Source organism: Bos mutus, chromosome 7, assembly GCF_027580195.1.
Source record: "Bos mutus isolate GX-2022 chromosome 7, NWIPB_WYAK_1.1, whole genome shotgun sequence".
Lineage (NCBI taxonomy): Eukaryota > Metazoa > Chordata > Mammalia > Artiodactyla > Bovidae > Bos > Bos mutus.
The window spans coordinates 43670538-43684203 of NC_091623.1; the positions used below are offsets into that span (position 1 = coordinate 43670538).

At 54.9% G+C, this 13666-nt stretch overlaps 1 protein-coding gene across 1 annotated transcript; it reads right to left on the reverse strand.

The window, feature by feature from the left end:
* Positions 1 to 1077: 1077 nt before the first annotated feature.
* RASAL3 (RAS protein activator like 3) lies at positions 1078 to 13278 on the reverse strand. The gene is made up of 18 exons (XM_070373236.1): positions 13233 to 13278; positions 12756 to 13090; positions 10574 to 10704; positions 10343 to 10421; positions 10170 to 10231; positions 9332 to 9402; positions 8459 to 8585; positions 8275 to 8373; positions 7286 to 7828; positions 6804 to 6948; positions 6408 to 6552; positions 5058 to 5294; positions 4769 to 4970; positions 4545 to 4663; positions 3120 to 3510; positions 2679 to 2836; positions 2120 to 2183; positions 1078 to 2013 (listed from the first exon to the last, which is right to left on the reverse strand). Exons 2-18 carry the CDS (start codon positions 13075 to 13077, stop codon positions 1870 to 1872), a joined length of 3039 nt encoding a protein of 1012 aa, XP_070229337.1. The 5' UTR covers positions 13078 to 13090; positions 13233 to 13278; the 3' UTR covers positions 1078 to 1869.
* Positions 13279 to 13666: the final 388 nt, after the last annotated feature.

The window sequence follows — 13666 nt, forward strand, 5'->3', positions numbered from 1 at the left end:
AGGGAGAGGCTCTGTTACCATGACAACACTCTTGTCCTCCTGTCCCCAATGGCTCTTCATCACCCCACTGGTTCTTCCAACGCTAGGCCCGCTAATAGCACCAGAAGAGTGGGAGGGGGCAGAGAAGTTCCCCCATGGGTCATTCATAGGTCATTGAGGATTCCACATGGCCAATCCCTAGCCTTCAGACCCTTGCTACCTTCCAACCACAAGCTCGTTTCCTCCTTCCCCATTACCTACACTGGACTTCAGTACTTTCATGCCCCTAGAGCTGGCCTAGGTCCCCAGTGCAAAGCCCCCCTTTCCACCCAACCCCCAAGATCACAGTTGCCAAGGCGACCCCATAATGTACATAATGCTACTTCTCCCACCCATCACCCATCCACATATCCAAACTACCCATTCATCTCTCCACCCATTCACCCACACACCCAACAACTCATTTACCAATCCAGTCGATTAACCACCTAGCCGTCCACCTCTCCCACCACCTATCCATCCATCCATTCATCTATCCACCCATCCATCCACTCACTCACTCAATGACCATCCACCTCCCATCTACCTACTCATCCATCCACTACCAATGTAAATACCTACTTATCCATACAACCAAGCAAACATCCACCCATCTCTGCACATAATCCTTTCATAATCCTTTCATCCAGTCGCCCAAAAGTGAAGTCACTTAGTTGTGTCCGACTCTTTGTGACACCATGGACTGTAGCCTACCACGCTCCTCTGTCCATGGGATTTTCCAGGCAAGAGTATTGGAGTGGGTTGCCATTTCCTTCTCCAGAGGCTCTTCCCAACCCAGGGAATGAACCCGGGTCTTCCGAATTGTAAGCAGACAGTTTACCATTTGAGCCACCAGAGAAGATAGTCACCCAAACACCTATCCATCAATTGCATGTTTGTCTTCTCCACTAGAGTGTAAGCTCCATGAGTACAAGAGTCTGTTTGTGGAGTTCATTATTGTTTCCCCACTGCCCAGCCTGAGAGTGTCAGGAGACCTCAACAAATGTACATGCAGTACATATAACTGCTTGCTCATTTAATTCAAATATTTATTTCCTACTATGAACCAGGCCTTTTCCAGACAGACATACCCATCCCAGCTAACCACCTACTCAACTACTCACCTACCAGGACAAACATCCAGCAAATGCTAACCTATTCATCTGCCTATTGTCCTATCCACCCTCATCCTCACCCATTTACCCACTCATGATTCAAGTGCCCATTCATTTTTTTCAACCACCACACACAGAGCTTAACTTTCTACATATCTACCCACTCCTTTCATCTGTCTCCCAGACCCACGCCCTCACTGAATCAAGGAGCCAATGTTGGAATTGGAGTGTTATGAAGATGCTCTCATCCGAGACCTGGAAATTAGTGGAGATGAGATCTGGGCTTTACTGAGAATCAACTGCTACCCCTAACAATGACCGATACCTTTTATCAAACATTTTAAACTCTAGGTCTTTTACTGTATAAGGAACTTTAAATCAATTTTACAAATGAGGAGATCAAGGCTCTGAGAAAAGTGAGGGACTAAGGTCACAGAGCTCATGAGAATCTCCCTGCATCGCCCCACTCCCCTGAGACCTGCAATTTAGGGGAGAGTTTGAGAGAGCTGGATTGAGGGGATGGAGTTTGCTTTCTGATTGGCAAAATTCAGGGGCAAAAAAACCATCGATTTTTACTGAAATCAAGATTTTACTGGGGAACCTGATAGTGCCAGACTGTTTGGTACCTACAGCTCCACTCCCTACTGTAGGCCACGTGGGTTTGAGGCAGGGGGTGGACAGGCCCCTTAGACGGCTTTCTCTCTGCTCCCAAAGCACATCGGGCCGAGTGGGCAACTCAAGTGGTGTCTCCGTTGATGCAGGGAGCTTTGAGGGGCACGGGCTGGCTCTGGGACTCCGATGTCCTGGGAAGAAGCTGCAGGTTCTGGATGGTATCCTTCAGCTGGGCCTGAGTACTCTCTATCTCAGCTAGTCGGCACTCCTGGGGAGGCAGCGGCAGTAGACTCAGAGCCGGGTGAGGGTTGCATCCCAACTCGCGTTCCCTCACCCAGCCTAAATCTGTCCCGGGGCTAGGGCATGGGTCTCACCAGACTTTTCAGCCTGTGGCCCTCATTGGTTGAACGATCGCGCCCTGGATCCAACTTCGCGGTCCTGTAGGAATTACGGGTGAAAGGAAAGAGTCAGAGGCTGAGAGACTCCCCTAGAGCTCCTGGTTGGAGTCAGGGACTCTGGCGCGGAGCTTGAGATGGAGGTGGGGTTTATCCAGCCTGGGGGTGGGGCCTAGATACATTTCAAGAAGGGACTGCGGAATTAGAACCTGGACTGGCTGCGATGAAAGGACCAATCAACCAGTCCTGCGTGAGGTCGTGAGCAGGATAGGGGCGGGCCCAGACTAAGAGATAGCGGGTCTGTCCCAACTTGTTTGGAAGGAGCTGACTGAGGGACTGCTCGAGAGGACCTCCCAGCGACTTGGGGTGGATGGAGGTGACCAAGAAGCGGGTCTTAGATGTGTAGGGGCGGGTCTTACAGAGGGGGCGTGGCCGTGCCAGGCGTGATTTGGGTGGATTTACTGGGAGGCGGGGCCTGAGCCGATTTCTCTTTAGCAAGGCCGCCTGGGGCGGAGCTAATAGAGAGGGCGGGGCTTACCCTTCTCGGAGCCTGGAATCCAGGAGCTGAAGCTGGGTCCGAAGCTGCTCCTGCTGCTCGCTCAAGGACCGGATGTGGGTGCTGAGTGACTCCACGAGGCCGGACAGCATCTTCAGATCCTGACGCAGGGCAGCCACCTCGCACTGAAGCTCCGCCAGCTGTGGGGAGGGAGCAACTGTAACCTGAGCCACTGTCCTGCCCCTTCTCCCCACGGACACTGACTGACCTCCCTGTTCCGTTTGCTCTTCCTCCTAACCGCCCTATGGGGTAATGACGCTCTAATTGTACAGAAGAGGAAAACTGAGGCTCAGAGAGGGTTGGGTTAGGTCTGAATCACAGACCACAGGAAGCTCGGTGTTTGAACCGAGACCTGCCTATCTTTCAGTCTTTTTCCAATCCTGTTTCCCCACTCTATGCGCAGACCTGAGCTGTACACCTCACCTTGCCCACGGGTCGGTGGGTGCCCAGCGCCTGGTCTTTGTCTCTTGGCTGGTCCATCTGGCGCTGCCAGGGCACCGACGGCTTCCGAGGCAGCGATGCTGAGGCTCCAGTCCAGGGCCGGCCGCGGGGCGCGGGTCCCGCGTGTAGGGAGCCTTTGGGTCGCGGCCGCGGTCCGGCAGACGGGCGGCGGCGAGCGGGGCGGCCAGCCGGGACACTCTGAGTGCGCTTTACCGGCCGAGGCAGCCGAGGGGGCTGTTCCTCCTCCAGCCGCGGCCGGGCCCAACTACCTGCGCCGTGAACGCTGCGCAGGGACTGACTCTTGGAGATGAGAGGGGTGTGCTTGGGGAGGTCGCGGGGGGCCAGAAAGCCAGGCTTCTCCCCTGCAGAGATGCTGGGGGTGGGATGGGGAGCTCAGACTTCCACCGGTTTCTGAGCTGACCCCACCTCTACCTTCCACCAGAAATAACTCCACCCCTGATCTTTTACTTCTCTGCAAGCCCTGTGACTGAAGGGATCCCATTTTGACTTCTGATCCTGTCCTGGACTTCCGATAATACTGTCCCTTCTATGACCTCAATCTAATCTTTGATTCCTCTCTAGCCTTGTCCCGGAGCTCTGACACAGTGTTACCCTTGACTTGAGCCTCTGTGTAATCTCTACTTCCAACCTGCCGGAGCTTGTCTGCATGCTAAATCACTTCAGTCCTGCCTGACTCTTTGCAGTCCTAAGGACTGTAGCCCACCAGGCTCCTCTGTCCATGGGATTCTCCAGTCAAGAATACCGGAGTGGGTTCTCATGCCCTCCTTCAGAGAATCTTCCCAACCCAGGGGTCAAACCTGCATCTCTTACATCTCCTGAATTGGCAAGCAGGTTCTTTACCACTAGCACCACCTGAGAAGCCCCCTGGAGCTTGACCTGTGCTCAAAACTCTACCCTCTTCCTTCCCAATCTGACTCCCTCTTGTCCCCAACCTCTGACCTTCAACTGAACCTGTCTCTGCCTTCTGAAAGAACATGATCCCTGACTTCTGACCCCCAAAATGACTCTGCCCATAAACTTTGACCCCATCTCCCCCTGGGCCTGACCTGAGATCTGCCCCTCATTGCTGAAAGTGACAATGTCACTTTCTCTGACCCTAGACATCTCTCTGACCCTCTCTCTGCAATGCCTAATCCCCACCTCAGAGTCCAATCTGACCTGATGCCCCCCTCTCTGATGGCACTGTGAGCCTCTCCCTGACCCCCAAGATGACCCTGTCTCTAGCCTCTGACCTCCATCCTACAATGTCTCTGATGATGAACATGACCCTGTCTCTGATCCCTGACATGATCCTGTCTTCACCTCTGACCCTGTGCATGCCTTTGGCCCTTCCCCCACTCCCACCCATCAGAACTGGATCAGGTCAGACTTGAGGCAAGTAGATACCTGGAATGGCCCTGGGTGCGGGGTGCTGGGAGACACATTGGCACAGTCACAGGTACAGGTCGGCCCTCTTCGATGGCATGCAGGATAGTGGGCAGCGGTTCCAGGTTGTCCCGGGTGGCCTGGTAAAGCATGCAGGGAGGATGCTGAGCAAACTCTCCAGGACCAGAGACCCCTACTCTCTTGCCTCCCTACCTCATGTTCTGGGCTCTGTGCTCAGGCCACACCTGGTCAAGTTCAGCAAAGATAGTACAGAGCTGGGCATGCAGGACTGCCAGCTGGAGGGCCAGGTCACTGCTGCCCTGATAACCACTGGGTGCTGTGTCTGCATCCACCGTGGCCACCTGGTCCAGGAAATGTTGCATGGCAGGTCCATGATCCTCCAGAAAGGTGTTCATGAAGCTCATGTAGGCTTCCTTCTCACCAAACCTGCATCAGAGCCCAAGTGGGTGGGTCAGGTCCAGCATCTGCCACCCCCACCGCCCCAGTGTGGCTACCCAGCCTCCCAGCACCTACGGAGCACGGTTGGCAAGGTTCTGGATGACCTTGGCAATCAGTGTGAGGGTGCGGGCTGGGCCAGGTGCCGGGTGCTCTGGTGCTAGGCCGAAGAGGCTGGGTGACAGAATGGCAGGACACAGGAGCCGCAGAAAGAGAGAGGCACATACGAGTCGGGGCCCCAGTGCCTCAGAGCCACGTGCTTTGCATGCTTCTCGCCAGCCTGAGAACACAGTGCCCAGCTCTGCTGGGAACCAGCTGGGAGAGAAGAGGCAATAGTCAGAGGGGAAAGATATGAGCATAAGGTTCATGGATGATAGAAATCCTAAGGTTGGGGTCAATAGATGCCTGCATGCTAAGTTCCAGGATAGAAGACGTTGGGGATAATGATGGTTGGGGTTATAGGTCTCCTTGGGGTCAGGGCTTGTTGGTGGTATACTCATTGTGGTGACTTCTGGAGTCAGAAATCTTAGATTTGGGGGTATAGGTTCACAGGAGGACAGAAGTCATGAGCTTCATGTCCAGCTATAACTGGATATGAAACTGGGATGCCAGACAGAGTACATAATATGAAGTAGTATAAGATTGGGTCACAGAGTCATCTAGATTCAGAAATCATGAGATTGATGTCCTAGGTGACATGGGATTAGGCACACAGGTTAACCTAGGGTCAGAGGTCAAGGAATTGGAAGCTTAGGAATTCTAGTTACATGGGATTTGGGATACAGGGTTACTTAAAGTCAGGGATCATGGGATTGGGAGTATGGCATTACTGGAATCAGAGATCATAGGATTGAGTGAAAATGAAAGCGTTAGTTGCTGAATCCTGTCTGACTCTGCAACCCCATGGACTGAAGCCTGCCAGGCTCCTCTGTCCATTGAATTCTCCTGGCAAGAATACTAGAGTGGGGTTGCCATTCCCTTCTCCAGGGGATCTTCCCAAACCAGGGATCAAACCCGGGTCTTCTGCATTGCAGGCAGATTCTTTACTATCTGAGCTACCAGGGAAGCCCCAGTAGGATTGAGACCCTATGTTAACTGGGGTCAGGAGGCATGGAATTAGGGTATGGGGTCACCTGTAGTCTAGAAGACAAAGAATCAGGTCCTATGTTACTTGGGGTTAAGTAGCATGACATTGGAATGAGTTGCCAGATTTAGCAAATAAAACTTTAGGAAAAACAGTTAAAGTTGAATTTCAGATTTTAAAAAATTGAATACTTTTTTTAAGTATAAAAAGGTATGTCACAAATATGGTATCTCATTTAACTGGGCATCCTATATTTTATCTGGAAACCTTAATTTGGAGTCAGAGCTAGCATAGTGACTGAGAGCACTGACACTCACTTGTAGCAGTGGTGCCCTGACACTCACTTGTAGGAGTGGATGATGTTCTCAAAGACCTCCTTGCAGCTGTTTCGCAGTCTGCTCTGGTGCTGGGGCAGATCTGAGGCTGGGCATTTACTGGGGTCCACCTCACAGTCCTCAGTGGAGGCACAGAGACGCCGCACGACCTGTCCTGCAGTCCAGCACAACCAGAGAGGGCCTGGACCATGACCACAACCCACAGCACCCAGCCTCCAGTTCCATCTCCAACCTACTTCGGAGGCACCTAAAATCTTGGGGAACCTCCAGTTCGCTCTAGAATCCCAGCATCCCCAGGGCATCACCCACTACCAGAATCCAAGTTTACCCAAGGGTTCTCAGATTTCTCCTGGGTTGCCCTAGCGGGCTCAACTAAGCTTCTGACCCCTGCCCCACTCTGCTCACCCAGCGTCTCTTGGAGGTAATCCTGTGCCACCAGCTTCATGTACTCATCGATGGCCTTGGTGGCCAATGTGTTTTCCCGGAACAGCAGTGCCTCACGGCCTCCACTGCGTGCCAGCTCTGCGGTGCCCAGGTCTGTCACCAAGGCCTAGGCATAGTGGGGTTACATTGAGCTGGGCGCGGACTGAGTCGTGAGAATCCCTGCTCTTGGCGGGTCCCTCACCTTTGGGGCACAGGCCCTGCCCCTCGCAGCTGCTGCCCAGGCCCATTGGCCTCGCTGCTGGGGTTCTTAACTAAACGGGAACCTCCGCATCAAAGCAGAAACTTGGGTCTCACGGTGCAGAAGCTCAGTTCAGACCCCACCCCTCACGGTGCCCCGCCCCTCGAAAGTACCACTCTGGTGCTGGTCCCCGCCAACTCCCCCCTTGGAGCACACGATCTGTCAGCCCCTGGTCACCCGGGTTCGTCCCGTCGCGGCGCCGCACCTGAGCCCGGCCGGTTGCCCGCAGCACGCGCACCATGGCGGCGGCCAGCTCTTCCTTGGCTTGAGCGGACAGCGCGAGTTCGAGAGCCCCGCAGAGGCGCGCGTAGTGGAACGTGAGGAACTCCGCCAGCTCCTTGTAGCGCTCCGACGGCAGCACTCTCAGGCGCCGCGCCCGGATTCGTGCCCGCAGCGCCGCGCCGGCTGGCGCCCCGAGCAACGGGAACCAACGCTCCAGACCCGCGGCGGGCGCCCGGGGGATGCCCAGCTCTTCCAGCACCAAGGCCACCCGGCCCAGTACCGCGTCCCCGGGGCCCGCTCCGCGTAGTCGCAGGGACAGACGACGCGCTGGCGGCAGCGCCTCAAAATGGAAGCGTTCTGCCCAGAAGAGCTGGCCCGGGCCGGCCCGCGGAGTCGTGCGCGCCAGCAGCGCTCCGTCCAACCACAGCTCCGTGCGCACTCCTGGCGCCGCCGCCGCCGCCCGGGGCAGCCCCTTCACTTCGTGCACCCACACGCTCAGCCACGTCTCTTCCCGCTCCACGTTGTCCTGCGGACCAAAGCAGAGAGACAGGAGCGTGGCTTCGGTGCTCCACATGGCGCACCAGAGGTGAGGCGCGGGACGCGTGCTCCCAGGAGGTTCGCTGGACCTCTGGGGGAAGACAGCGGGACTATGGGGATCCTACGATGATCCTCTAGCTTTTCTGGGTCCTCCCGGAAAGATCCGGGGTCCAGGGAATGGAGGAGTAACCGCGGGGTGGAAACTTGGCGACTCCCTGGGGTGCAAATAGGGCTTGGACTGAATACAATCCGAGCTGTGGAAGGGGCTGGTAATTCATGGAATAGGCGGAGGATCTCGGAGTGGTTGCAAAAGTGTAGGAAGGCAGATGTGTCCAAGGGGCAAAGTTTTGGCACGAGTGGGATTTGGGTTGGGTGGAAGGGGCGGGGCCCGGGCTGTGGGCGGGGCCTCCAAGCCCGAGCTTACGCACTACCGACCTGACTAGGCTGGAAGTGGCGACGAAGGTCCTCGATCCAGCGGTCTCTCTCGGCAGCTGAGCGACAGGAGAAGCAGCGACTCCCGCCCGCCCATGTTACCTGTTGAGGAGGGGGAGTCGAAGAGTGCGGTTGAGGCCAAAGGTTGAGCCAAAAGGTTGCGAGGTGGAGAGTTGCCTTTACTTACCTGGAAGCAGTGGGGCTCCTCCAGCAGGCTGGGGTGCAGTGGCCAGACCCGCACGTCCCGCTCGGCTCCGAGGTCCAGTTCGGAAATCGTGGCCAGCGATTCCCGGGAGCCCAGAGCACTGGGGGGCCTGGCGAAGGCGCACGAGAGCAAGCTGTCATTCCTACTCACTCCCTTGATCCCCACAACCTGCCCCCTACAGCCCAAAGGGTGGAAGGAAGCCAGAGGGAACTTGAACCTAAGTTGGATGTGAATCCATCCTTTGACACTGAATTCCTCACTGTCTGTGTACTCCAGTCACACTGGCCTTCTTTTTGTCACTTCATTTGTCCTCTTGACCTTTGCACTTGCTGTTCCTTCTGCCTGGAATGCTTTTCCTGTCCTTTTTGGCCTGATTAACTTCCATCTAGACTGACGTGACTTAGCAGCAGCAGCAGCAGCCTTCAAATCTCCCCGGAGGGAGGGAATGGCAAACCACTCTAGTATTCTTGCAAGGAAAATCCCACTGACAGAGGAGCCTGGTGGGCTACAGTCCGTGGCATTGCAAAGAGTCAGACATGACCACACACACACACACACACACACACACACACATCCTTCACGTCTCAGATCAAGTGTCCCTTTCTGAGACACTCACTCCCAAACCAAGGCGTTGACTCGGCTGCTATTTTGGAGTTACTGTGTCACACTCTGCCCCCACCCTTCAGTGGAGGGCTGACTCCATGCTAAGGGTCTTTCAGTGGCGCCAGCATTGCCCAACAAGGGGCAGGACACAGAGGCCCACAGGGTATATTTGGTGAAGATCAGAATTATCAGCAGGAGGAATGGAGGGGCAGTGTTGAATCCCAGCTCCTCTAGCTCCTCAGAGACCCTTACCCATCTCGGGAAGCACTGGCTCCTAGCTCTGACTTGGCCTTTTTCTTCTCTTTCAACCGCTTCAGCAGCCCCTGTGGGGAGGGGGACATCAGCTGGGCAGAACCCTATGTTCCCTCCTCAGGTCCTTTCCTCGCCCCACCCAGGATGTCCTGGAATATCTATTGATCTTGGGGGAAATCACAAGTTCAGACTACGTTTGCAGGAATATTAAAGGCAATCAACAGCTGCCATTTCTAAAGCACCTGACATAGTGCTTTCCTTCACTGTCTATAGGCTTTTCATAAACAGCCCCAAGAAGGAGCTTCTCTCACCAACTTCATTTGACAGATGGGGACACTATGGCCCAGAGAGGGTCAGTGACCTGGTCAAGATTGCCCAGGAGGATTTCCCTAGTGGTTCAGTGGGTAAGAATCCGTCTGCCATTGCAGGGGACATGGCTTCCGTCTCTGGTATGGGAAGATTCCACATGCTGTGGAGCAGCTAAACCTGAGCATTGTATCACTGAGGCCAAGCTCTAGAGCCCACGATCTGCAACTACGGAGCCCAACTGGTGATTACTAAAGCCCATGTGCCTAGAGCTCATGCTCCACAATCAGGGAAGTCACTGCTATCAGAAGCCCACACACCTCCAGGAAGAGTAGCCCCTGCTCGCAGCAACTACAGAAAGCCCATGAGCAGTAACAAAGACCCAGCACAGCCAAGAATAAAAACAAATAAATTGAAAAAAATTTTTTTTAAAAATCCCAGGAAATTAATGAAAAAAGATCACCCAGGAAAAGTCTGCCCTTTCACCTCTGAGGGTCTGAAATCTTTCCTTTCCCCTCCACCCACCACTTACACGAACATTGTGGATCTGGTGGGGGCCAGCAGCCTCTGGATCTGTCTTTCCAGGGGTCCGATCTGTGGGTGGTCAGGGGTAGAAGATTGTGGGGGTGGGTGGGATCACCTTGGATTCTGCCCCACTTTAACAGGTTCCCAAATGCCCCAGCTCTCCCTGTCTCTCAAGCTTACCTGGATCCTTGAGATTCCCCGAGGCCACGTGGATGCTGCTCTCAGAGCTAGCGCTCCCCATCCGGGGCTGGCGAGGACCCTGTCCCCCAGCAGGAGTGGATGGTCAGAAAGGGGAGGCAGACAGACAGAAGGAGAGGCAGACACCTTTCTGTTATACCCCTCATGCTCCCTTACTGCTGTTCTTGCTCCCTTCCTTTCTTCCCCTTCCCTTGCCTGTGTGGCCCCTCTTACCTCATCTTCATTCCCAAGCAGCACCAGCTTCCCATCAAGTAGTGTGAAGGCTTCGATGTTCCAGACGGGCACGTCGGGGGTGGGAGCCTCTGGGATCTGTGTGGCCAGGGGCTCCAGCTCCGGCTCAGGCTCTGGGTAGAGGAGGCGGTGCTGGGGGCCTGGGAGTCCTTTCTTCTCCCTCAGGACAACCTTTCCACTCACCAAGGCTCATCAAGGCTTCCCTCCTAAGTGCCTCCTCTTCCCAACCCACCCAGCAGTCATATCAGGTGGGGGACAAGCCTCTACCCCTCTCTGGGCCTTGTCTCCAGTAGCCCTGGGTAGTAATGGGGAGTGGATGCAGCCCCACAGACTATGTGCCCGGTACTGTACTTACTACTCCGCATTCCTTCTCTCATTTAATCCTCCAAAAGCCATTCAAAGGGCTATTATAACCCCCATTTTACCAAGGCTGCTGCCATTTGCTGCTTAATCACTAAGTCGTGTCTGACTTTTTGTGACCCTTTGGACTGTAGCCCACCAGGCTCCTCTGTCCATGGAATTCTCCAGGCAAGAATACTGCAGTGGGTTACTGTGCCCTCCTCCAGGGTATCTCCCTGACCAAGGGACTGAACTCAGGTCTCCTGCATTGCAGGCAGATTCTTTACCACTGAGCTACTTAGGGAAACCCCTTAACCACTGGACCACCAAGGAATGCCCTGCACTGGATCTTGAACAGCAGATTTGATTTGACAGAGATTGAGGAGATGGTAGCATGAACAGAGTGAGCAGGGTTTCTCAGCTGGCTCAGGGGTAAAGAACCTGCCTGCCAATGTAGGGGATGCAAGAGACGGAGTTTCAATCCTTGGGTTGAGAAGATGCTCTGGAGTAGGAAATGGCAACCTGCTCCAGTATTCTTGCTGGAAAATCCCATGGACAGAGGAGCCTGGTGAGTTACAGTCCACGGGATAACAGAGATTCGGAGATGACTGACCAACTGAGAGCACACACACACACACACACACACACACACACACACACAGCTTGAGGAAAGGCTGGGATTTGGCATGTGGCCTGGTCCATTGAAATAAAGGGAGGCATGAGGAGGGCTTGGAGGGCTTAAAGGCTGGAGGGGAAGGTTAAGGAAGAGATTGGCAAAGCCTTGGGTGTCAGTTAGAGGAGATGGGGATTCATCTTGAAGGTATTAAGGAGCCATGGGAGGTGTTTGAGTAGGGGAAGAATGGGGGGGGGCTTGTCAGAGAGCTCTCACCGGATGCTATGGAGTGGGCAATACCTGATACCCTGGAGGGGGCTGAAGGGATACCCCTGCAAAATGGGGATATGAGTGATGAGAATTAAATGAGCTTTCAGAAATGGGAGGACAGCATCAACCCTCCCAGAGGACCCATCTGTCCTACTGTTTTACCACCAGGGGAATAAGCGATAACTCCATTTGCTAACGATCACATAAAATGTGCTGAGTCCCAGGCATTCCTGAGCTCCAACCCTCATGGTACCCTTTGCAATTCTAGGTCTCTCTGTGTGACACTTAGCCCCATCTGTCATCTCCTCATTTACTTGTTTACTGCCTGTCACACTCACTGCACCATGAACTCCATGAGGCAGGCAGGCACTTTCCTCTGTTTTGTTCCTGCTGTGTCCTCAGTGTCTAAGTCAGGGCAGGCCTAGGACATAGTAAATGCTCACAGACCTCTGTTTGAATGACCAAATGAATGAATGATATACCCTTCAGGATAGGAGTCATGATTCCATTTTAACCAGTGGAGAAACTGAAGCTCAAGGAAGAGGAGATACTAAGACATTGAGGCTGGAGGGCAGGAGAGTAGGAGACAGCAGAAATGGGTATCCAGGCAGGAGAGAAGACGCCTGGGCCACTGAATATGAGGAGAGACCTACCAGGGCCAAGAGCCATTTGGCATCTGGACAGTGCTGCCCCATCAGTCTGTTCCCTGCCCCTTCCCCTGAATGGACCCCCAGCTCATAGGTTCCTAGTCACTCCCACCATGCCCAGGCCCCTGGGGTGAGGGGGAAAGAGGGAAGAGGGCAGCCAGCCGGGCCCCCAGCCACTTCCTGTTGGGCTTTTGCACTCCCCACAACTTCCTGTGTCTGTAAGGCTGATGCTCCGGAGGCAGACAAAACCTCCCTGCATCCGGGCCTCCCAGCCCTGGGTGGGGGAGCCATGTACCTGGGTTTTCTGGCTCCGGCTCTGAATCCAGCGGTGGGCTCTTGTTTTTCCCCCAGAGGCTCTTGGATATTTTCAGGCGGCTCGTGCGTGACTCCTTAGGGGGTGCAGAGAGGACGCGACGAAACAGCGAGCGCGGGGCCGGCTGGCTGCTGGCCGTGGTCTCCTGGTGGCTCTGTGCCCTCCCCCATCCTGCAAGGCGGCCCCAGCGGAACCCCCCAGCCCCCTTCTCCCCACCACCCCCTGAGTGCCAGCGGTAGGAGGTTAAAGGAGATGGGGCTGCAGGCTGGGTTTGGGAGGCCCGGCTTGGTGAAGGTGGGTCCATGGCAGAGATTCTCCTGGGGGAATGAGAGGGTGATAATTCTGTCCAGTGTCTGCCCACCAGACAGGGTTGTGCTGTCTTCGTTTCCGCCCCCTCCTCACCCTCAGCTCTGCCCCCAGGGAACCCCCTTTGGGGGCCACATGCACTCCCTTTCTTACCTTGATTTCCTGACCAGCCTCAGAATCAGCAGCCGTCTGCACCCTGCCCGGCTTCCTCCGGCTGAACGCAACTCCACGTGACCCTGTCTGTCCCACCCCACCCCACAGCCAGGCTGGGAGGGCACAACAGGGGGCAGGATGCTAGAGGAGAGGAGGTGACAGAGCAGAACCCAGAATCTCTCAGTGACCAGGAGGCAGCCTATGCCCCTCTTTGAGCCTCAGTTGCCTTCTCTGCAAAATGGGTACATGCAGATCAAATGCTGGAACTCTCATCCACTGCTGGTCAGAGGGTAGACCGACTCATCCAAGCTGGAAACCTGGTGTGATCTTTGAATATTGACCATATACCTCTTCTCTGACTCAGGAGTTCCACATATTGGGTGTATATGCTAGGTAAACACCCAACACACATGCCCACCAGCCCTATTCATAAT